At 47.5% G+C, this 25738-nt stretch overlaps 1 protein-coding gene across 6 annotated transcripts in view; it reads right to left on the reverse strand.

The window, feature by feature from the left end:
• The window catches only part of RGS8 (regulator of G protein signaling 8), a 43957-nt gene extending 24806 nt beyond the window's left edge, over positions 1-19151 (reverse strand). For 2 of the 6 annotated variants that reach the window (XM_084789766.1, XM_084789770.1), the window contains exons 1-4: positions 7052-7229; positions 5031-5160; positions 2601-2702; positions 1660-1724 (exon numbers count right to left, since the gene is read on the reverse strand). In XM_084789766.1, coding sequence (XP_084645892.1) covers positions 1660-1724; positions 2601-2702; positions 5031-5056 — 193 coding nt within the window. In that variant the 5' untranslated portion in view covers positions 5057-5160; positions 7052-7229. Of the gene's footprint in view, positions 1-1659; positions 1725-2600; positions 2703-5030; positions 5161-7051; positions 7230-7464; positions 7523-8155; positions 8181-9879; positions 10007-11026; positions 11099-19024 lie in introns of those variants that run through there. The other 4 variants (XM_084789768.1, XM_084789769.1, XM_084789767.1 and 1 more) reach the window with 4 other exon arrangements.
• Between the last annotated feature and the right edge of the window lie 6587 nt (positions 19152-25738).

Here is a 25738-nt window from a genome sequence, read left to right on the forward strand (position 1 = left end):
TTGCCTAATTGGTGGGCCCCAAGTGTACTGAGAGTCCATCTCAAAAAAGAAATAATAATAATAATAATAATAATAATAATAATAATAATAATAATAATAATAATGTAGATAGTTGGCAAAGTAGCTCAGCAGAGCATCTGCAACCAAGCCTGATACCTAAATTCAATCTCTGGGACCCTCACAGTGGAAACAGAGAACCAACTTCCAGAAGTTATCCGCTGACCTCAACATACACTGGGGCAGACATGAGCCCCGCCCCCCCCCCCCCACGTTATAAACAGAGAGCAGGAGAAGCAACCTTTGGCATCTAAAACCAAGGGACTCCACCACGACCACCCCAGCATTGAGTAACCAAGACAGGTCAGCAGTGAACGCAGATCTGAACCCCACTCACAGCCCTCAACTGAACTGTCCACTGAGGAACAACACAGCACAATGCAAGCAGGCCTCCCTGCTGCCCCCAGATCTCACACTGACATGGCGAGCTGAGGAGGAACACCGAATGTCTGTCTGCAACCTTCCTGTCTCCTCAGTACACCCCCTCTCTCCCTCCCGCCCCTGCTCTGCCACTTCCACGTGCTGAATGCCAGAGGGATTTCAAAGCCCAACAAATTTGGACTTGCTCATGATGAGAGGAAAAAAAGCGAGAGAGCTGAAAAGTTTGACTAATGATAAATTGCCCTCCGCACACTGCAATATGCACAACTCTTCCTGCCTTTGTAGGAAACAAAAGGCACAACAGCTGAACAGGGAGGAAGTAGGAGAGAGGGGGGAGGGAGAGGGGAATGGAGTTCTAGCCAGGAAGTGGGGACAAATGCAGCCGAGATAGCTGTCCCTCCAGATAAAGAGTGAAATTCTGTCAATCTAAGGGACTCCTAAAATACACACAATACTCATTTGACTAAATAGCCCAGGACTCTCCAGCGACTTAGAGGAAAGGAGTGGGGGGGGGGGGTCATTCCCTTTCATGGGAGCTAGCCTGGAACCAATCACTCCATGGCTCCAACTACAGTGAAACAGGGCTGTAATCCCAGGGCCTGGAAGGTGGCGGGTGGAAGCAGGAGAGTCCACAGTTCAAGGCCATCCTTGGCTATATAGAAAATTCGAGGCGAGTCTGAGATAGAAGACACCCTGTTTCAAAAAGAGGATTAGAGGGGATTGGACCCAGAGCCTCACACATGCTAGGTAAGTCATCAGCCACTGAGCTACCTTACCAGACCTGAAAAAGCCAAGTCACTTTTAAGGGCATCTGCTAAAAAAAAAAAACAAAACCCAGGGACTTCACCATGACCACCCAAATATCCAATAACCAAGGCAGGTCAACAAGGAGAGCATAGATCTGATAAGTAGTGTAGTGTGATATGGTATCGTATAGTATAGTGTAATGACTGAGAGCCTGGGGCCTATTGGAGCTAAGGTTTGGAGAGAGAGAGAGAGAGAGAGAGAGAGAGAGAGAGAGAGAGAGAGAGAGAGAGAAAGGGCCTAACCCCACTACATTTAAAATACCTGTTTTCTCTTCTCTCTGTTCCTCCTGCTGTGTGCAGCACTATAGAGAGCTGGGGTCCCAGCACAGTGTCCTGAGCCTAGACAGCATCCGTTACATATTTTTTGCCACATGGATGCTATGCTTCATCGTGATGCGACCTGAATTCTACTTACACTTATGGGAGAGAAGCACATCAAAGGAATCTGCCCACCTCGTCGCTTCTTCCGTGGAGAGTCTCCTAGGAAGCAATAGCATCATCCCTCTGAGCATCTCTGACACATCTCCTCTCCCCGAACCACCGCCCCGATTTGCCCAGGCCTCCTTGGATTGGTGGAGAGCAAATGCGTACCATACCCGGATTCCTGGCACATTTTCAAGCAATAGCTGGGAAGCCTCTGAAGTGGGAGGAGCTTAGCTTAGAGGTAAAGCGCTTATACCTAGAATCAATGAGGCTCTGGGTTTGCTTCCCCAACACCAGAAAGAAAAAAAAAAAAAGAGCCACCCTAGTGGGTATTCAGAGAATCCCCAATACAGTACTTCCGGTCTGAACAATAAAGGTGTGTGGTTATGCAATTTCCAGATGTCAAGGTGACCGTGGGAGGGAAAAATCTAGTCTTGGAGTCAAAAGAGTTAGGCTCAGCTCACGACTCTACCTCTTACTGTCACCTCAAAGTCTTCACCTCTTAGCAATGACCCTTACAGAGGTGAGTGGGGGTGAACCGAGGTGACATCTGTGACATCATTGAGTAACACTGTCTGTGCAGAGTAGGTGCTAAACCAGCTGATCCGAATCTAAACATATTTTTAGAGTAACTTTGGGTGCCTATTTCCAAATTGGGAGCTCAGGTTGACAAGTAAGAAGAACCAAGAAGTACTCTTCCCCATGCACAGCCTCAGGCACAATGGGCGATGCTGTTTCTTACGGGAATGAGGGTTCTGATCTGAGCTATATCCCTCTGTCCCTCACATGTAGGAGTAGGAAAGGAGCCACCAAGAGAAACAGAATTTATTGTCCTATGGTTTATCTGGTCAACAACTCCCTAGAGAAGAAGAACTCAAGGACATCCCACAGCATGGATACCCAGGAATGCCAGGCAGCCATACTACTACTCACTTGAGAGCTCGGTGGGGTTTGTCAGGAAGAATAGCTGTGAAGTCACTACAGGAGTCTGATTTGTGCGACAGGCACCCCAGTCGAGTCCTCATGCCTTTGTTCCTGCAGCAGATGGGGACAGAAGGAAGGGCAGTGTCATGACCACAACAGCCAGCTTTATGAAGGGACCCTGGACCCGATGCCCTCTCTACTCCAGGTGGCCCTTCAGCAAGGACAGAGAGGCAAGGGCTATGCCCAGCCTTATCTCACTATAGGAATGATAATAATAATAATAATAATAATAATAATAATAATAATAATAATAATAATAATAATAATGATGATGATGATGATGATGATGGATAGGTGTAGGGCCCTTCCTCTGCCCTTCCCCTAAAGGCTGAAGGCTTTTTAAAGCTGACATTGCAAGTTGATGGTAAATCAAGGAAGATCATTAGCTTGGGAGACCTTCTAAATTAGGATACCCTGTGGGGAATGGAAAGACAGCAGATACAAAGTAACAATCTACATTTTGCTTTCCCGCTAGGAGGGCAAAGCAGCCGGATTGGTGGTGACCGCAGCCCTAACAACAAAGCCGTGAAAGCAAGACTGGTACACAGAGGAGAGGGTGTCTCAAAATGCAGGGGTACACAATAGAAAGTCAGACACATAGTGTGGGACTTCAAGGCAGGTCAGTTCCCAATCAGTTTCTCTCAGCTCAGCTCACTAAGTCAGGCTACATTTACACAAAGGACAATGGACCAGCCGGCATGGAAGGGCAATGGGTGATGCCCACACTGGAGAATCAGTGTCCCCTTTGACAGTTCTTATGCTTGCTTAAATTGCCCTATTTACCTTCAGCCCCGGACTGGCAAACCATAGTCCTGCAAGGTGTCTCTGTACATAGTTTTATAGGAACACAACACCACCATTTGTTCACATGTCGTCTAAAACTGCCTTCGACTTGAAGGGCAAAGTTAGGTAGTTGCAACATTGACTGTACAGCCTGCAGCAAAGCTGAAAATATTTACTCCCAGGCTTATGACAACAGAAGTTTGCTAACCTCTGACCTTTAACCGCGGCAATTCCTCACACTGAGGACAAAAGTAAGTGGGGGAAAAAAGGAACTACCATGTACACCATGGTAGATATTGCCATGGTACCACAACGTGCCATCCTCACATGCTGAAAGCAAGTCCTTCTGGCCTGTCTCCCTTTCCCTCTTCTTCACAAATCCTAACACTAGATAAGGGAGTTAGCGGTCATCCAATCCAATCACTTCCACTGACTTCAAATGGATTTCCATTCCCTGGCTTGCCCATTGTCTTTGTTCACAGAAATCTTATCTGACATTTGTCCTCTGAGATGGCATTGTGCTTGGCAGGAATGGACATTTGTATTCTACAGCACATCTCTGCAGAGCCCCCTCAGAGCTGGGGCATCCAAGTTTCCAGGAATGTCCTCTTCCCTCAGGAAATCAGTCTGAAGGTCTCTGCCCCTACCTCTCCTTGCAGGTAAACTGCACTGCGCAGCCATATATTTTGTGGCTTAAAAAAAAAAAAGGCTGCAAGAGCTATTCTCTCTCCTGAAGCAGAGAGCATCTTATGGGTCCATTCACTCTGACAAATCACAGGGTACCCAGCACCAGGCCATTCAGGTAACTGATTACAAGCCCTTCGGGTCATCACTACTGTGAATTCGAGCAAAGGTCCTGCTCAGGCTGTTCCACGGGTCAGACCCCAACCTACATCTCCACTCCAGTGCCTTAGGATCATCAGTCATAAAAAACAGTCAGGTCACTGCCCTCAAAAGCAACCAACATGACTCTCAGAAAGCGGCAACACCACAACCAGCTTTTATACACCACAGTCTGGCACAGGCTACTTTTAAAGGGTACAACTTACTCCAGAGACAACTCTGAGTCATTCGGACAGTTCTCAAAAGCAAATTTACCTTGGGACAGAATGGTTTTCTATCTTTCTAGTCAAGACCTGAATCATAATCTCCTTAGCAAGGTAGGAAACGATGGGAGCAGACACAGGTACAAGAGGCTAAGAGAGAGGGAAGGAGGGAGGGAGGAGAGAAAAGGAGGAAAGAAAAAAGTAAGAGAAAAAAATGGAGGGACGGATCATTTCCTCATCTTTGCTCTACGAACATCTGAACCAGTAACTCACAGACTTTCATACAAGTTTACACACAGCCCATCATCCTAACCCCAAAAGTCACCACCAATAGATTCTACCAAGTCAACAGGAGGCCAGAAAACTAAGATGGCTCCTACTTGCCAGACTGTGTAAGAAGCGCCAAGGCAAGGATAGCGCAGTGCACACTGGAGGCCCCAGCAGAACGAGGACCCCTCCCAGAGCTTAAGTAGCAGGAGAGACGAGAGACCAGAAAGTAGAGCAAAGAAGAGAGGGGCAGGGACAAGAAGGCAGGTCATCAATTCGTTACCTGCGTGGCATCAGTAAGGCAGCCATACAGGCATCCGCTTATGGTTACCCTTGGGCTGGTTTGCAGGTACTTCAGGGCAGGAGATAAGACTGCAGGGTTCTGGGGGATTAACCCTCTCTCGTCCTCTCACCTGAAAATCAAAGAGTCTGCTGTAAGAGGCTTCCACCCTCTCACACATGTCTGCACAACACACCTCTCCAATGGCTCTCCGCCATCTGAGCACTTCCCCCACCGCTCCCACAAATGTCAGCTCATTCTTAGCAAGGGCAGCCAATCAAAGATGGACAGGAACGAATGTCAGGTGGCTTCACAATCCTGACTGCTGCTCAGAAGTTCCTACTCCCCTAACCCACTGGCCATCAACCAAAACTGGGACATGCACCCTTAGGGAGGCATGGGCCTGGCAAACCAAAAATTACTGTTCCCTTTATTTCACTAGACTGATGCCCAAGTGACCAGCCTGGAAGGGACCAGAGAGGAGAGGCCAGCCTTGTTCCAAAATAATCTGATTGGATGCTTCTCTGGTTCCCACCTCCCTCCAAGGATACCTGTCCCAGGTGGAAATGAGCCAGAGTTTAAGAAAAGGGGAGCAGGGAAGGGGGGGGGTTGTTGAAGGGGCATGGAGGTAAGCCATCAGACACCCTCACCACTGGACATGCTCCTTGGCAGGTATCCCAAACACGGGCTGAAGAAAGGAATATGCAAGTCGCTCTTTCTAGCTCATAACGGGGTGAGCCTTCCTAGCCTGGCCCGTTCTTGACCCAAAATAGGGCAGATTTGGAGATGCAGGAAGGGGATGTGCGGGCTGAGGGCCGATTGGCTTGCAGCCTCTCCTTCCCATGGGTGTCATTGGGAGTGTTTCAGACCACTGTTCCCACAAAAGATTGCTGATAGGAAGAGTTGCCTACCTATCCATAAAAGGTTCCCTTGGGGAACCCTGCCACCAAACGTAGAATCCATTTTAAAAGAAACCTAATTTAGATAGATAAGAATCCTGCGTGATTGCGCCGTTTAAATTGGTTTGGTATTACCCTGAACATTTCACAAATACTTTTTAAAATCGCTTTCAGAATAATTGTATCATTAACAAAATAGAAGAATGACTTTATTACCACTGAAAAGAAAACAGAAAACAACAACAAAAGTCAGGTTCTCCGTAAAAGGCTCATCCTACTGGGTCGTGTCCCCTGACGACAGGGGACATTTCCTTAATCATTGTCCTAACTGGAATTGCACCTGCTTTCTACAAGTCAGGCTGTCAAAGCCCTTTACAGCTTTCAGGGTCTCCAGGAATCATGTCTGGGGCGCCTATGCCTCATTTCCTCTTGCTTATAGACTACGTCCCCTGGGGAGGGGGATGATTTTGCCATGGGCTCTCATAATTCTGCAGCTAGGCAGAGCAGGGATCACTACCCATATACCCCACAGGGAAGGTCGCTTATGGCAGGGGACAACTGGGCTCTGTCCCTGCCTGGCTCTCTTCCTTTCCTGCTGTCAGCCTACACTGGCTTGCTGGTACTGTCCAGTTTCCTCCCACCACCACCCCCATCCAGCACCTCCCAAATCACCCCTTGGGTGAGGTCAGCTTTGGACTCACAAATGAGAAACCAGCTGGACGCTCTGCCCCAGCTGCTTTGTCCAGTCCAGAATCCAGAGCCCTCGGGGGCTCTTATCCCATTTAGCCCTAGGCTGACTTACAAGGGACAGATAAAGGGTGACCCAGAGCTTGGAAAGTTCAGAGATGTGATGCGACCCTCCCCCATAGTGCATGTAGCCTTGGAGGTGGGCACCAAGTCACGTGTGACTGGAGCAGACAGTATAGAAAAAGATGACATTCAAGGTGGAGAGGGGTATAAGAGGGGGGGAAAGCAAAGATTTATAAAAAAGGGGGGGAAAGAAACTAAGCTCAGCGGGAAGAAAGCAATTAATATGCATGAAGAGGCAGATTAATTAAATATGTATAATGCAATCAGCTTTCCGACACCCCAGCTAGGAAGGAGAAAGACAGAGCCAATACTTACTGTCGTTGACCGGTCCTCATGGCCTGCAGGTCTTTGCCAAGTGGATGGTCAGAGAGGCTGCAGGTTAAGGAGCTCTATGGGGAGAGTAGATCTTTCTTTTAGCAGTGAAATCCTTGGCAGGTGAAAGGCATGTTTGCAGGTACACATGAGCTCACGCATGCATACACATATACATAAGCATGCATGCACAACACACCTCCCACCACTGGAGCCAGGCAGCAAGCGGCCCCAAAAGCTCTTCTCCTCTGCTTGTCACATCCAGTAAATACTGAAACAGCCTACACCCAGCAGGCGGCGGCTCAGCTCCCGGGCACAGTCTGCACGCCCATCCTCATTGGCAGCTCGCAGGAGATGCCCCCAAGCAGAGCTGACCTGGCACGCAGCCTGCACCTTCCTCCTTCGGCCTCACTAACCTGCAGCTCCTGTAGCTGTAGCTCAGGGAGAAGTCGCTCCCCAGGCTCCCCAGGTTCCCCAGCCCACAGCAGCTGCTCTGCCTCACCACCCCCCCCCAAACCCCAGCCAAGAGTAGGTATTAACTCTTTTCAGGCCACCAAGTAGCTGAAAATCCAGGGAAGGGTGCTTTCCTAATGAGCTCTGCTGCTGGCTGTGAGGCTGGAGGCTGGTGGCTGCGCTGGGGAGCAGGGAGCATAAAGATCTTGCCCCAGACAGCTGCTGACAGCAGGAGCCAAGCCGAATCAAATCTCCTAATGAGCCAGGAGGAGGGGGCCTGTCTTGCTGGGTGTGATGTGATGTGATAAATGCAGAGGGGAAAGCTACAGGGCAGGTCGCATATCTAAATTCCACCCCCTTCCTCCCAATTCTTTTGCACTGCACTCCCAAGCCAAACCACACAGCCCTGAAATTACCCCCTCTCTGCCAAGTCTCAGCTGTCCCCTCACTCAACAGAGGAACCTCTCCCCTAGCCTATTTCCACCCCATCCACCCACCCTACCTCCTCCCCCCCCCCACAACCCCACCAGGACCAACCACACGGCTCCCCACTCCTTAATGAAAAATTTCCACCTCCTCTGCCTCTTGGAACACGCAGATTTCCAACTCCATGCTCCTGCCTCTCACCTAGTTTTTCCTACAGTAGAAACTCACCTCTCTTCCTCATCCATCACCTAGCAACTCCCCCCACAAAAAAAAAAAAGGAAAAAAAAAACCCCGACTTGCATTTGTGATAGAGTTCGACTTTCTCCTTTGTTCTGCCTGATCTGCTCATCATCTCTATGTCCTTCTCTCTCTCTCTCTCTCTCTCTCTCTCTCTCTCTCTCTCTCTCTCTCTCTCTCTCTCTCCTCAGTTTTATTCCCAAACCTATATACCTACAGTCTGCCTGCTCCTGTTCCACAAGGACGTTTTTCCTGTGTGCCCTAGATCTCCGAAAGTGGTACCCAGACCATCAGTCTGAGCATCACCTGGAAGCAGGTTGGGCGTACCTCTGCTCAGGTCCCATGCAGAGACCTTTGGTGGTAGAAACTTAGGAGTGAGACCCAGCATGGGGATTCCGACTCTGATACGGACTAGAACAAGTTCCAAATACACCTGGCCTTTGTGGCAAGTCATTTCTCAAGCCAGAAGTTAGAAGATATTTCCATAGAAGTGGTGACTTTATAAGAAAAGCAGTCGATTCCATTTATTTGATTTGTTCAATGCTGGGGATTGAACCAAGGGTCCTATGTATGCTAAATATGCTAAACAAGTGCTCTACCACGAAGCTATACTCCCAGCCTCTCTTCTTACTTTTTTTCTTTTCTTTCTTTCTTTCTTTCTTTCTTTCTTTCTTTTTTAAAAGGCTGGCTTTAAACTCATTCTGTAGCCCAGGCAGGCTTTGAAACTGCTATTCTTCTATCTTAGGCTCCTGAATAGCTGTGATTATAGGCCTACGCCATCAGACCCAGGTGTTTAACCTTTAAAGTCTTTAAAGAAAACCTGGGTTAATGGTACAGCACCCACAAGTCTGAGGCAGAAGATGAGGAGTTCAAGGATGCCTGGGCTAGCCCTACCTTCACAAACCAAGTACAAAACACTGTGTGTATTATCACTCAACAACCCCACGTACCACTGTCAGGAAGCGTGTTATCCCCATGCCACAGATGAGGAAACTGAGGCTAGCTGTAATAAAGTCTCTTTTGCAAAATGACACACTACACAATGGCAGTACAAGGACGGACACTTGTCTTATGACTCTGACAGGGGAATTTTTGCTCCGGTGTCATGCTAGGATTCCGTCTCTGGGCATATCTATTGGCGCATGCCTCATGTTCTAACAGTGAAATTAATGTGCTGCAATCATTCATTGCCTGGTACTAGAATGAAATAGAAATCATGATGTTGCCCCACAGTGACCCACTGCCTCTCTCCACTAATGCCCACACCATCTCTCTGTTAGGCAGAGGCGACTTCATGTTACCAAGTAAGATGTCTTGAAACATGATGCTAGCTAGAATTCAAAGTTAAGCTGAAAGAAAAGTTTTCACTTTCTAGATCCTTTCCTGCTATTTCGTACCAGAAGGAAAATATTTCAATAGACAAATACTTCTCTCACCCAAGATATGTTTACACCCTAAGATGAGTCCACAGAGCTAATATTTAGGGATCGTTTTTTTTTTTTAATGTGCTAGACAGTTGCCTGCCTGGCATTGCACTCGAGTTAATTTAATTCTCCCAACAAATTTACAAAGCCAACATTTTTATCAGCCCCTTTCACAGGTGGAAAAATGGAGTCACTTATAAATAGCAGAGCTGGTGTCTGCTGTCTAATTTGGTGCTGCCCTGCCCCTCCCTCTCACACAAAGGTGATGTCTTTAGCCAACTCTCCCCTTACCAGGGCTAATATAGGGACAAGGTTTTCTCAGAGTCTCCTGTTGTCAGATACCCAGGAAGAAAAGGCACTAGGGAGCAAGGATGGGGCTGCAGATGGGCCTGGGTCTGAGGCAGGAGGCGATCAGAGTCTTCAACCAGAAGCATGGAAAGTGTTAGGAAAAGAAGAAAATCAGAGCACATCCAAAAGTTTCTACCAAACATTCTTAAACACTAACGTGGAACCGTAAAATGCCCAATCTGAGAAGATCTGAGAGGTGCAGGCCTAATACAGTGCTGTCCACGGGGGAGTTCTACCACGAGCTTCCAGAGAGACAGGTGTGTGAAGGACTCATGAGAAAAATAAGGTGTCATTTCAGTCCTGAGGACACCGAGAGGGAAGAACCACAAGATTGAGGCCAGCCTGGGCTACAGAGGAAGAACCCTGTCCCGAGACAACAACAAAATCTCCAAAGGAAAAAAGCAGCTGGCTCCTTGGCTAAACATCCTACAATGGGCTTCTTTCCTGGATGAAGGAAGAAGTTTACATTCTAGGGGGCCAGATGTCACCCACTTGGACTCCATGCTCCCCGAACTTAGAGCCACGGCTGGTACTATCAAGCTTTTGTGGCTACTGCTCCTGACAGCCCGGCTAAAAGATGGCCCCAACTTCTGGGTTTTTTTTTCCCCAGGAAAGCTGTGTGATGACCAGCCCTGATCTGGCTCTGTGGATGACCCAGCGTCTCCTCCACTCTTTCCATTTTACAGCATTCCCCTTGGGAACCACCTTACCAGGCGCAGACCAGTCTGCACCTCTCTGAAATTAGGCCTCTGCTGCAGAGCTCCATGCAACTCAGGCCCACAGGCTGGAGGTATCCCCAGCAACCTTGCTCTCAGCCCTCCCCTACTTCCCGCAGGGCTCCCTCTGTTTGCTCATGACATCACTGCACCCTCACCCCTGGGGTAGCAAGTGCAGATATTTCTGGCATCTTCTTCATTCCTCTTGCTAAATTGGTGTTTCATTCTGATCCTTGTGTTTCTGAGTTATTCCTTAGCTCCATCTCCCTCCCATCCATTGGTGCAGAGGTTAATTCATCTCCCAGCACAGATCTCTCTTCCTCCCCGCCCCCCCCCCACCCGCCCACCCCCACCCACCCGCAAACCTCAGTTACCCACGGAACAGACGACATAAGCAGATCATCTGTATAATAATCTTTGATGGGCTCCATTGCAGCTCCTCTATTTGCCTGACAATAAGCTGGTCCTGCTTCTCTGTCGGGTTTTATTGCTCTCTCAAATACGTACATAACGCGCCCATGCACCTGCTCCCCGGCTCGGCTGGGATTGTCCTACCCTGTGTATCTATCTGCCTCTTAGCTCCCAGCTCCTCTGCCAATCCCTTCACCTCTGAGATAAAAGCTCCCCTTCTGAGCTCTTTCAGAAGGACTTCAATTAGAGGAGCCCCTCCATCCCACAGTCCCACAACCTTGCCATATGACTCTGACAGCCTGCATCACAGTCTAGTTGATCCATTTCATTTGTGGTTTCCAATCCTCCCAAATTGATTTCCACTCCAGGAGGACAGCCTCTATGACTGACTCCCTCTGCTCCCAACTCTGCTTGCTTCATACGATGTTGTGGTTTAATACTCTGGCTAACTGTCATTTGTGAGTACTTTTACATTTATTCTATTTTACTCATTTCTTTGGGGGAAGGTGGCGTGCCCCCATACCACAGACACAGGTGGAAGCCGGAGGGCAAGTTGCAGAAGCTAGTTCTTTCCCCAGGAATCAAACTCAGATCATCTAAGTTGGTGACAAGTGCTGTCTTGCCAGCCCTTATTTTTGTATTCTTGAGGGGGAAAAGAAGAGGAGGCGAACCACCAAGCCTTCCTTATGGCACAAATGTGTTAAGACTTCTGCAGCCTCCTGGTCAGGACTGAAGCCACCAGAATGATCATGGCTTTGGGGACAGTAGTGCAGGGATAAAGGCTTTTTATAAACTATCCCACCAGCCTGGTCTGTGCAGGGTAGAATTAATCAGGAGCAAAAGGGGTACCTGGCATTGCCACACAGGCCCAAGAATATAATTAAATTGAAGGTAAAAGGAATTAAAATCTGCACTATAATATTTTTAAAAGCCATAACAGAAGAAGAGGTTCATTGCCAAATGCCCCACTGTGTATTTATTTAATTAACGTACCACCTAGGATAGTACCATTTCCAAAGCTTTCAGAAAAAAAAAAAATCATCCGGATATCAGATTTGAATTCTGGTCAGCATGCTCAGGCTCGTCCACAAATCTTCTAAAAGCAATTTCCACCGCTCGGCTTCCTAGTAACAGTAGAAGCCCGAATCAACATATGCTGCATTGATTTGGGGTTTCCATGGAGATTAGAAGGACACAGGGAAGGGCAGGACAGAGAGAGGACACCTGACCCAAAACTCTACTTTAAAAACAACAACAAAAACATGCATCTCACGTTCCATCCTCTGAGCGTTAGCAGCCCTGCCTCCTGTCACTCAGCTCCGGCATCCAGATACTTAACTTGTAATAACCTTCCTGAGCTCCCACAGGGGACGCCAGGGGGTCAGGGGGGAAGGTCAGCAGCTAGCGCTGAGAAGCCATGAGTTAGGTTTGCAGAAAAACACACAAGTACAGAACAAAGAGTTGTTGTGTATCGCTGTTGTTAACTAGCCCTGCAGCACTAATGACCTGTGTTAGTGCTGTGCTTGCCAGCTAACAAGACCAAGAATTCTTGAACTTTAATTTCCCCTCGGAGCCAGGTGTAGTGGTACTCACCCACAAGACCAGCCCTTGGGAAGGGGAGAGGAGAGAACCAGGAGCTAAAAGACATCTTTGTCTCACTATTCACCACGCTCCCAAAATTGTCGTCATAAACACACCTGCCCTGTCTATCTTCCAGGATGAAGAAAAAAATTTAAGTGAAAAATTCTGTGGGTGCTTTGAAAGTTCCAGCACATGCTCTTCTGTTATTATATTTGGAGGCGACTGTGGCTTTTCTTTAAACAGAATTTTGCCAGTGAGAAAGTGTATACCAAAAGAAAAAATGTAAGATTATTAATTTAGTAGGGAAAATAGAGAACTGGGGGAAAGTCCAGTGGATTTGACATCCCAGAGTTCCTATCACAGGAATATTGCTTTTCAGACTTATGACTGTGGGCCAGTGACTCATTCTGGGTGTCATAATCATCGTGGAATATAATAAAGATGACAACCATACCAATGTCACCGCCTTGTTACCAGGGTTAAGTGGGGTAACGGCATAAGGTGTTTTCCACAATGCCTGACAGGCAGCAAGTGGCCCTTAACTGTGAAGCACCTTTGTGTTCTTGTCAGCCTTATCAACAATATTTCACCAAATGGGGAATTGGATTCTGACTACTTCTCTGCTTGACACAGAGAAATTACCTAGATGATGTCTGCTCAGCTATTTAATAAGCTATTTGGGGAAAGGTGCTATAGAAATAGAATATTATTATTATTATTTAAAGACTCATTTCTTTCATCACTTTCTCACCAAGGCAATACTAAATGTATAAGATAATATACTTGTGAGGTTTTAAGAGCCTCTGGTCTTTGTTGCCTTTCTCATTTCTTTTTGTCCCTCTTGGGCCTCCATTTGTCCCCTAGCTCCTCACCGCAGGCCTTTCGTCTTTCTATCCTTTTTATTTTCTTGTCTTTGTACTCCCCTTTCTAAATGTGTCTACAAAGGAATTTTAAAATTGAACCACAGAGGCTTTGGTGTCTACATCTGCAGACACTCCTTGGGGCACCTAAAACTAGGAACACTGAGAAAAATGACATAAAACTGGGAGACATGGTTATAGAACCCCATCTCTTGGACAACGGTTTTTTTCAATGTTTATTTTTTTAATGCAATACACAGACCTTATATCATGTCCCAATTCCAGTCAAAGATGATTAACATTTGATGAGAAAAATGTGAGCACGATCTTGTAAGAGGCCTTCTCCTTGGCTCTTTGGCTGGCTCCTCCTCTGCCTATCTCAGGATGCATCCTTTCCACCCTGTGCAATTGCATGCTGCCTGGGTAATCTCATCTTTACTGCCTTTGGGTGCACTGACCATTTCTCCAACTCTGGCCCCTCTCCTAGTCATATTGATTCCTCTAACCTATGGATTACCAGACACAGTCCTCTGGGAGCCCACAGGCACCACAAACACAAATATAATACCTATGACCCAAGCACATCACATCCCCTTTCCCTGACCTATATCCACTGCCATCCCTTCCTGCCACCCCCCTCCACTCACATAGCCCTTGGCTGGCTCCCTCTGGCATTGGTGAGATGGGGTTTTGACAGCGCCCTCTACCGAGTAACTCAAGCCAAAAATAGAGACTTAACGAGAGGCAGCACCTTTCCCCTCAGCTCCAGCCTTTAACCAATTATCAAACCATGCTGATTAAATTTCTTTCCTAGTTCTCGAATCTATCTCCTGCCTTGCATCTCTACCACCACTATCCTGCCTCAGGCCCTCACGGTCCCAGCTAATGTCCCCACAGCATCTGCTCTCTGCAACCCAGTCAGCTTGTAGCCATAACTGTATGTTTAAATCCCAAAAATGATTATGCTGCCTTCTCCTCCCAGCTTATAAACCCCCATAGCTTATGCATAAGTTCAAGCTTAATAAAAAAAAAAAAGCTTAATAAACAAATTCCCTCAGACCTGGGTCTGGCATCCCTCGAGAACTTCTCATCACTTCTTTGGCTTGAGCTTCGAACTCCAACAACCCCTACAGCGCTCACTCTCTCAGCACAGGGTTCTGGGTTCCTGGACTTTATTTGTTCCAGTCCACCTGCCTAGAATTCTCTTGACTTGCCTAACCCAACTCATCCTTCAAACTGAACTTCAGGAAGGCCCCTTTGCCCAACCTAGTGTAGCAAGTACCCTCCATACCCTTGAGGCTCGTTGGAACATCTGTCTCCTTCATGACCTAGCACAGGGGGTGGGAGGGTAGAATACCTGCAATTCTCTCCTTCTTGTAAGGTTCTAAGTTCATCAAGGACACAGAAATGTTATTTCTTCACTTATTCCTCCATTCAAGTGATACTTGATATACGTACTCTTTATGCAGGCAATGCGCCACATGTGGGCACGTTGTGTACCTATGTACATAACCATAGGTAAAAGATAATTCCACCTGTACATCCCTCACACTTGGCATGGCACCTGAAACCTGTGAGTAAGAAAGCAAGTGAGCCCATGCCTTGGTCTGGAGTAGGAAGCTGGCCAACATGGAGTCATGAACATGCCACAGGATTTCTGGCATCCTTGATACGGGTTCAAGCTCTAACTCTCCCTAAATATACCACGCTGATCTTTCCTTAAGATCTCTCTGTCTCTGTCTTTCTTTCTTTCTTTCTTTCTGTCTGTCTGTCTGTCTCTCTCTCTCTCTCTCTCTCTCTCTCTCTCTCTCTCTCTCTCTAATCTATGAAATTAAGGTTACTAAGGCAAGGTCAACTTTTTATGTCACTGTCAAGAATTCATAGAAATGTCAAAGCAGACATGGATTGAAAATTATTCGTTCTCAAGAAAACACAAAAGTCCCATGATAAGCATCACATCAGACATTGGCCCAAGACCCTATGGGAACAGTAGAAGCTGCCGCAGAAAGCACAGTGGGGCCAGAGATGAGGAGAGACCTGGCTTTCAAAGCCTATGGGCAGAAGGCACTGGCAGGGTTGAAATGTGACTCTGCCCTCCTATCTATCAGTTCCAGGTTATCAATTTCTTTCCCTTCTTAGACAGTAACAAAAGCCTCACCATTTGCCAGTGGAGTCCACAGCTGTGGGCAGAGGCTGATTTAACAGATACACTTGCTGACTATAAAATAAACCCTTTCTAACCCTCTGTTTTACTGGCTTCAGGCAATGGCTTTCCCATCTTCCCTTCTGGAATCATCCTATCCAACTACCTGGACCAGCAGAGGGGAAATCTACAGCCATTGGAGCCTGGAATGCAACATGGAGGCTTGCCGCAGCTGAACCCTTGGGAATTTTTGCTGTGCAGACTGGGACACTGTGGATGGTTTGCTTTCTGGGTATGCTCCTGAATCCAGAGCCCTCTGGGAAATGAGTGCTCTCCCGGAGATGCCTCACTTCCAGGTAGATGCCTGGCTCACATTCGTAATGGCCCTGGGGGTGGGAGGAGGGATGGGACTGTGTGGGTGCCCCTTGATGTACAGAGATGCTAAGCAAATTCTCACTGATGCTCTGCCTTGACAGTCAAGGCCTTGGCAAGCCATCTATCTACCTCAAGCCACTCAGCTTTTCCAAGATATTCTTCCTCCTAGAACCTCTTATTGAAAACTTTAAAAGACTATTGGAAACTGCAGCAGAGAACATGGACAAAGATCCTGATGAGAGGGCCGATATTTCTGGGTAGTGGGAAAATCTTAACCTACAAGTAATAGAACAGAGCAAAGGCATCTTGTCGGCATCTCCAGCAGTGTAGGTGTTTGGATGAAGAAGGTATGTGACAGAACAAAGCAGGGAGTCTGCGCTAAGACTCACAGGAAAACGGTTTTACCTCTAAGGGATAGCTCATCCCAATAAGTCAGGAGAAATATTGTCAACTGCAGAGTGATTACACATCACAGATCATTCACTTGCGCTATGCAGTCAGGACTTTTTAAGATTTTTAAATTTTTATTGTATGTATATGAGTCCTCTACTGTCAAGTACAGGCCAGAAGAGGGCACCAGATCTCATTATAGATGGTTGTGAGCCACCATGTGGTTGCTGGGAATTGAACTCAGGACCTCTGGAAGTTCAGATAGTGCTCTTAACCTCTGAGTCGTCTCTCCAGCCCCCAGCCGGGACTTATAAAGTGCTTTCAGTTCTCAGCCGAACTTGACCATGGTTTTTAACCTCATTGAACCTCATCTTATCTCCCTAAATGTTGGTACTTATGCCTCATAACTAAGGGAAAGCTCCTAGTAAAGCTTCTCAGTACATCTTCACTACAGGAGGCTGTTTTATCTTATTGCTTTTAGCTGAATCTCACAAAAACTTTCAGAAATAACTGGGCATTTGTGATTGCTCCCATTCTCCAGATTCCAAACTGCTCTGAGTCCTGAGTGAAGGGCCCCAGGAAACTCAGCAAGTAGCTCTAAGGTGTCTGCAATCCCGGATCACCGGAATTTTTTCCACCATCCCAGCACACTCTCTGCATGTCCACCTGTTGCCCCATCATTGAGATCCACAGTTCTGGGAGGAAGGATTTTCATAAAGCTCGTTCTGCTTAACCAGCCAGCCATACTCAGTGAGCACGTGCCAGGAGCACCTGACATTAGTGATAGGGCTTTTGTGGCTAAGGGCCCATCTCCAGGTCGGAGTCCACCGACCCATGAGAGAAAGGCTTTGCCGCCGTTAGCAGGAGGCTTAATACCCAGGATCTGCGTAGGTTTTCAGATTCCCTTTGTACGTTAGTCAGAAGAAATATTGTCAGTTCGACAAGATCTAAAAACCACCCAGGAGACAAACCTCTGGGCATGTCTGGATTGGGTTAATCGAGGTAGCAAATCTGACTCTAACTGTGGGTGGCATCATTTTATGGGCTGGTGGCCCAGAGAGAATAAAAAGGGGAAAATGAGCTGACCACCCACAACCGTCCCTCCCTGCTATCTACTGCAGACACGGTGGGACCAGCGGCTTCACATTCCCGCTGCCACGTCTGCCTTACCATAAGGGACTGCACCCTCCCACCGTGGACCAAATCAAACCCTTCCTTCAAGTCATTTTGGTCTGGTATTTTATCACAGCAACAGGAAAGGCAGTTAATCCAGGCACTGCATTAATAAAATAAAATAACAAATAAATAAGGCTGAAAGGGTCTGATCCAAAGAGCACTCACCTTGGCCTGGCTGTGCTGAGATGTAGGCTACGGTAACGTTCACTAACCACTCACCCACTCCCACCGGGCCCCAAAGCTGACACAAACTTCTTCCAGGAAGCCTACTCTGAGAGTGAGCAGAGACAACAGTTAGTAAAGACTAGACCACTACCTGGATGGCTCATGGGGCTGCAGGGATTTCCAAAAGGATAGTAAGAGCCTCCTTCAGCACAATACCATGCTGCCTGTTTTTTAGAGGTTTAACTTTTCACTAATGTGATCTCCTAGATAGTTATCACACTTACTCACACTCACACACACCCCCACCCCTTATCCTCTAAGAAAACCCCAAAGGTTTCCAAATCTGAAGAACAAGTGGTCCCCACTTAAGCTGAGTTGCAGGCTAGGTTTGAGCTTTCCTGCACTGCTGCAGACAGAAGCATCCCAAAGTCAGAGAGCACACCAGGTCCTGAAAGTCTGATCTTTAGGAAGACATGGTCAGACAGTAATGGTTGTCGAGCAGTTCCAACACAGAACAAGAATTAACAGCCACCTCCCCATTGCAACACCCCCCTCTTTCCCTTAAGCATCCCTCAAAAAAAGAAGAATCACCAGCCACCATGCCAAGGACCTATCACCTCTTGTAGCTGGTATATGTGCCCTTAACTTGCCACCTAGGAATTGGTACCCTCTTGATGCATTTCAATCTCCCTCCAATTCACTGTCATTGTGAGTCCCTTTGCATCGGAATGTGTCACTAGTGTTAGTCACCAGCAGAGCCAACCTGCTTGGCTGACTAGAAACAAGACAGATGCTATGCTATGTGCAGCCAGGCTGCTGTGCAGGCGACCCCCGTTCCAAACAACAGCTGAGCAAGACATGAATGGAACTAAAAATAAGGAGCCTTGTGTCACTGGCCAGACATCAACTGACAGTATTTTCAGGGACCACCCCTACCCCCGAAGAAATCTGAGGCCAAAACCAGGTTCCTTGTCTGACAGAAAGCAGACCTCAGGGGTCCTGAGGAGTTGAGGTGGAGACAGATAGAAAACCAAAAAGAAAAAGGAAAAAAAGAAAGAAAGAAAGCATTTATGGTTCGTCCTCTACTAACTAGGAAGTACAGGGTATTCCCGAATCCTTGCTCTGGACCAGGGTGGCAGGCTTGCCCTGCTCTGAGGAAAAATAAGTGGAGATCATGACAGAGAGAAGCACCTTTATGCTCTCTGTTGTCTCTCCTGCTTCTTCCAGTAAGACTCAGCTGGCCTGTGTCAAACAGCCGTTCTCTCTCTTACCTGTCTGCTGATGGGCAGCGCAGCTGGAGAGATGTGGCTGGTGTCCGCTCCAGCTGGGCATGGCTCGGTGAAGTCCTGAGTGACAGAGTCGGCCCTCTCCTGGTACATGGGTGAGGGTGGTGGAGCGTGGCCGCCTCACCTCATCTCGGGCCCCCTAGAAGAGCTCCTGCAACATGCTGCTCCGAGGGCTCTGCTCTGCGCCAGGCTTTGCATCTCATGAAAAGGGAAAGAGCAAGCGAGCTCCGGGGAGGGGGCGGGTAGGCGGAGGGAGGGGAGAGGGGCACTCTGACAGATGATGCGCAGCCACGCAGTTGGGGGAAGGACCGAATGCCTGTGTGGCTCTCTCTGTTGATGCCGTGAACACAAGCGCTACCTCCGAGGAGCTGGTGGCTATGCGAAGTTCAGCCAGGAGCCGAGAGCACAGGGGTGTGGTTGAGGCCACCAACCTGGGAGAGAGAGGGTGGTCTGCTTTCCCGCTGAGAATCACACCAAGGAAGGAGCACTGGCTTGGTGACCCGTGGGGAAGGAGGAAAGGCAGCCCCACATTCCTGGCCGAGCTTCTAGGTTGTCCCTCTCCCCTTCCATAATTAGATAAGCCATTTAGAATTAAGATTTAGAATGGCCAGGCAATTCGTGTCAAGCACAGCTCCAACTTTCTCAGCGATAAGGAAAATATTAGACATGGGTGGGTATTGGACAGGAAATGTTCAGTGTCCTTTGTCACCCTATGTAAAAGCAAACCAGACTGCTCCCCTCCATTCCTTCCCCCACCCCCACCCCACTATGTGCCACATGTACAATGGGCCACCAGGGGCTTGTGCTGTCAAAAACAGAGAGGTCCAGAGGAGTAGAGAGACTGTGCCATGTGATGCTTCTGTCTGTAAAGTTCCATTCGGGTGGTCAGGAGTGTATCCTTCTGGCTAGCTTGGGCCAGTGCCCAGAGCTCCTTTGGAGCAGCAGGGAGGGCCCTTCGCAGGATTCTGGAGCATGCATGTGATGGGTTCACTGCACAAGCCCCAGGCTGACAGTCACTGGCTCTGTTTACAACCACAGGCAGAAAGAGAGAGAGAGAGAGAGAGAGAGAGGGTAACAAGGAAATAAATAAACAAACAGTGGGAGAGAGCTGAGACCAAAGAAGGCTGCAGCTGGGGACCGTTCCAACAAGCACAACCAATGAAGGGAAAAGAGATCTCAAACAAGGCGCTTCTTGGGAGGGAGATGATGGGATGCTGAGGGCAAAAAGTGACTGATTCGGATGTCTAGGGAACCATCCCTCCTTCTCGCAAGCTAACACTCCTTAGTCAAGCCTCTCTCCAAAGCATGTGACCAGGAGCTGACCCTAGAGACAAATCCTTGATGACCTGTCAGCTTCTGTCTCCATAGATGTACATAGCATCATTTTGCTGCTGCCTAAACTGTTGCTCTACTTTAACACAGTCAGGTCCACGTAACAAGCAGTTGTTGACCTGCTATGTCCTACAGGTGATGTTGAGGGAACTTACACCCTTGTCATGCCAGGCGATTGGCAGACGGGACAGAGATTCGCATAGCAAATGCATATATAAATAAGTGAAGTGTTCAAGCCATTAGAGAAATGGGAGGGAGTAGAAGAAGAAGACTTCCCCCTGGGCAGTCAGGGAGAGAGGAGATGCCTTCTTCCTGTATCCTGATGGCTTCAGGCAGATTTTGAGCAGGAAAAAAAAAAAAAAAGACTGAGATGGAGAACTCAAGGCTAACGGATGGCCTGGGTGACGCACAGAACCTGGAGGTGCCTGGGTTGTCTGGCAAGGTAATCTGTCTAAGAAAGGGGAAGTTATTTTTATGCTCAGATCTATGTTCTGAGAAGATGCTGAGTTGGGAGGAATTGGAGGAAGGTGAAGGCAGGACACAGGTTATCGCCAATTCAAAGGCAAGAGAGGATGAGAAGCCAAGTAAGACAATGGGCTGGATGGGGAAGGGGCCAAGTACAGGGATTTGTGGGGGCCCCCGAATCACCAGGACTGGATTTGGCAGGAGGGCTGAGTTCAGAATAGCTGAGCATGGGGGGTCGGGGGGAATGTGAGAGAGAATGACTATCCTCTGTCATGAGAGCTGGTTGTAAATGCTGAGAGGCCCAGACTGCAGCTTTGGGCTGGTAAAACCTGTACTGAGCCCTGGTGGGCGGGGATGGGCTGGTTGAGCTCTATAGAGTCAGAAAATAAAGGAGAGATGGAAAAGCAGGCACTCTCTCTCTCTCTCTCTGCTTGAAACCAAGAGTTGGTGGCAACAGATGGAGAGAAGAGAGGGGCTCAGGGAAGATCCTGAAGAAGTTACCCTATTTAAAGGAAATAAGAGTCAAACAAAGTCTGGGGAAAACAAACAAACAAAACTGTCAGGTGGAGAGAAAGTGGGAGAAACAGTCCAGAAGTCAGAAAAGAGGTACATTGACAAGATGCAAACACTGAAGAGAGATCCGTGTGGGTGAGGAGAGGGCCACGTGACTAACCTTGACTCTTGACTATTGGTAGGCACCTGAATCTTGGCTTAGAGCAAGGGCTCTCAAGCTCAAGATTAGACAAGTCCTTGTTAACAAGTGCTTGTTAAATACTAACTGAGAGGCCAGGCGCCCCAGGTTCCCAAGTCAGTAGGGCTAGAACAGAGTCCGACAACTGGCATCTCTAAGTGCTGAAGATGTCCAGGGGAAATGTCAGCCTCACTGAGCATGTGCGTGAAGAACGCCACCCGCAAAGAGAAAGTAGATGTGTGTCTCCCCGCTGCTTTTGAGGAAATAACCTCCATGCCAGAAATTCTCAATGCTGGGAATCACGCAGGCCTTGCACTGCACATGAGGATATTAGGATCCAGAGTATTATTGTGAAACTGTTTTTCACACTGTCACACAAGCAGAATGTCATTTTGTTTTGGTTTGCTGTTTGTTTTGAGATTGGGGCGGGGTGTCTCTCTATTGTGCAGCTCTGGCTGTCCTGGAACATAACATGTAGACCAGCCTGGCCTACGGAGATCCACCTGCCTCTCCTTCCTGGTGCTGGGAATGCCTAGCCAGAGTGCCTTTTTTTTTTTTTTTGGTAGTGGGCACAAGAGTAAATGGAACCGACAGCCAGGTGCATCCAGGTGCCCTAAGACTGAGGGAAGCAGTGGGAAGCAATGGGAAGGCTCAGCTTAAAGCAATGACATTTTTTTCAGTCAAACGGCAGAATGTGACCGGGTTTGTCAGGACCACAAAAACAGATTTTGCTTTAAAGAACAGAAACTCTTTTATCTTTGCAGCCCGAGCACCAGATAAGCACCTGGAATGTACAAGGACTCTATAAATGTTGAAATAAATTGAATCAAGAACTGAGACTGTGGAGGAAGGGGGAGTTTTAGCTTTAAGGGCAAGCAGTAGCAAGGTGGAGTTTTGGGGGTGAGGGAAAAGAAACTGTTGACTACAGAAACTAAACGAACAAGAGAGAAAGAGATCAAAGTGTGAGGCTGCATGGACTTCCTTGGTCAAACATCCTTTTCTTGGTAAAGAGGAATGAAAGAGACAGCAGATCACACCGCATAAGTCTGTAGCCCACTTACGTAGACTCCCAAGTGTTCCCTGAATGATATACATCCTGTCACCTGCAGGTGTAGCCTTTTCAGTTTTCAACTACAATATTTATTCTGTTTTGAATGTAGGAAGAGCTGAGGAGTAAAGGAGAACATTACAGAGACTTGATATATGAGAAACATACTGTAATACATCATATTTTTCTCTTTAATTAAATGCCCCCATCTAATTATAAGCTATTTGATGACAGATGTCATAATGTCTTGTGTATACCAGGTTTGAATTTACTTTGTAACCAAGGACGACCTTAAACTTCTGATCTTCCTGCCTCTGCCTTCCAAGTGCTGGGATTATAGGCCTGTGCCACCACACTGGGTTTATGCAGCACTGGGGTTAGGACCCAGAGCTACATGTATGCCAGGCAAGCACTCTATCAACTCAACTCTCACCTGTTTACTACTAGTGTCCACTGCTGTGCCAGTCACATAAGCATGCCCCTGGAAAAAAAACTTTGTCTTTTAAGGAAGCAATCAACATTAGAAGGACAGAGGACATGGGAAGGAAGGGAAGAACCAAGGCAAGATATAAAAGGGGTTGTGAAGGTAGGTAAGGCGAGAGACACACGTACAGGGTGTGGCGGGAGAAAGATGGCCCCAGTGATGTCCACAGCTAATCTCTGGGACTTGTGAATGAGCTACTCAACTTGGCAAATGGGATGCTGCAGATTTGATGGAGGTGAAAGACCTTGACATGGGGACCCAATCCTGGATTGTCTGGACCAATGACATTCTAACACATTCTAGTAACGTGTTGGGTTTATTATTATTATTATTATTATTATTATTATTATTATTATTATTATAGTTGTATTTATTTGGGGTGAGGTGCATGTGTCACAGGGTGCATGTGACAGTCAGAGAACAACTTGCAGGAGTCAGTTCCTCCTTCTCTTACGTGGGGTCCCAGGATCACACTCAAGTTACCAGGCTTGGTAGCATACACCTTCACCCACCACTGAGCCATCTCACCAGCCCCTTAACATGTGCTTCTTAAAGTGAAAGAACAGGGGACTGCCAAGATAGCTTAGCATTCAAGAGCCTTTACTGCTCTTGCAGAGGACCCAGAGTTGGTTTCCCACAATTCATGTCAGACAAATCACAGCCTCTACTTCAGCTCTAGGGGAGTCTGCCATCCTTTTCTAGCCTGCAACACACACTCACGAATACACGCACACATGCACACATGCACGCATACACTCACACATAAATAAAATGAAAATAAACCTATCTTTTAAGAGGAAGAATGAGAAAGGAGGGCAGAAGAGAGACAAAGCATATGAAGGGTAGGAGCGATTCACCCTATATTGGCTTGACGCCTAGTTCCAGGCTTTGAAATGGAAGACGACGCCAAGAACCAAGGAAAACAGTTACCACTAGAAGCTGGAAAACCACCTCAAAGTAGCAAGATATCTGGTCTGCAAGGATGGGGAACTGAATGAATCCCAAGCAGCCAGAAGATCAGGAAAACAGATCTCTCCTGGAGCCTTAGGAAGGAACCAACCCAATCAACAACTTATGTTAGCTCACTGAAACCCCTGTGAAACCTCTAGCCTATGGAACTGTGTAATAACAAACTTGTGCTACGTCACTGCTGTGTGTGTGTGGAATTTGGTATGGCAGCAAGGCTGTAGTAAAGGCATATCTGCATGTAGGTAAGAGCCAATACTAAGGGCAGTGAATACTAACCATGCAGAAGTACAGAACACTGCGAAGAAGCAAAATCAGAAAGCGGATGGCTTCCGCTTTGCATAAGTAAGGGCAGCATATCCCCCTTCTTCACCTTTAAATAACCTGTCACGCTCCGTTTCCTTCTCTTCCCTTCCAGAGCTTACTTCCAGGAAAAAAAAAATAGCTCTAGCTTTCTGATTAACCAGATACACTTGAGGATGGTTTGGGCTATAATGGGGAACACAATTAATTCCCAAGAACCAAGAGTAGAAAAAGAGAGGGGGCCGCCTCCTGTCACAGAAGAAGAGTGTCTGACCACGAGAAAGCAGAGCCTGCCAGCTGGAGGAAAGAAAGAAAATAAACAGCAGAGATATAACCAAAATAGCCCAGTCCTGAGGCACGAAGGAGCCAGAAGGTTCCAGATAGAAAGAAAACTAGGATGGACTGATCAATAGACAGATGGATAGAAGTAGTTAATAGTCAAAGGAACCAATGAGGAAAAAAAAAAGCTTCTAAACTCTTCAGATGGATCAGTTGATGTAGAAACCCATGAAAGGCCAACGCAGCCAGTACTTGAGAGCCTATGCGCAGAAGTCTACATGGGAGCATGTGTACATGACGCACATGCGTGCATGCATTGCTTGTGGGCTTAAATCTTGTATTTTAAGTTATTTGAAGCAAATAGAATTTAAAGTATCTATCCAGGAATTCTGTTCCCAACCTTCACTCTTTCCTATTCTATTTCCATAGACGACGGACGGCACGATGATGAGGGGTGGACCCTGGAGTCCGAGTATAAAGGCCAGATCGGCCATTCATCAGTTCTGTGACCTAGAACAACTCACTAGCCTCTCTCAGCACATGGGATCCCCATGTGGTCATCACAGGCCCTGATGAAAGTGAATGAGTACAGCTGATACGCCCTCTACGCCGTGATCCACACTCCCCTTGACACTCTACGCTTGGCTTAGTACAATAAACTAGTGCTGTGTGGGAGACCAAAACCATCCTCAAGTGTGGAGTACTATCTGTTATTGTCTTTTTTTCTTGTCTCTGGCAGCCCTGCTAGACTGTACTTTCCGTGAAGACAGCAGCCCAACCCCCTGTTTACTCTGTTTTCCCTGTCTCATCAGATCTCAGCAATGAACCAACAGCTTATTCCTCCCCAGGTGTGGTGGTTTGAATAAGAATGGCCCCCACAGGCTCATATATTTGAATGCTCAGTCACCAGGGAGTGGAACTGTTTGATAGGATTAGAAGGATTAGGAGGTGTGGCCTTGTTGGAGGAAGTGGAAGTGTACCACTTGGGGGTGGGCCTTGAGGTTTCAAAAGCACAGTCTCTCTCTCTCTCTCTCTCTCTCTTTCTCTCTCTCCTCTTTCCCCCTCGCCCTCTCTGCTTACAGATCTGCAAGTTGCCCTCAGCTACTGCCCCAGTACCTACCTGCCTGCATG

The sequence above is a fragment of the Acomys minous genome, assembly GCF_964271855.1.
Source record: "Acomys minous genome assembly, chromosome: 1".
NCBI classification, from domain to species: Eukaryota; Metazoa; Chordata; class Mammalia; order Rodentia; family Muridae; genus Acomys; species Acomys minous.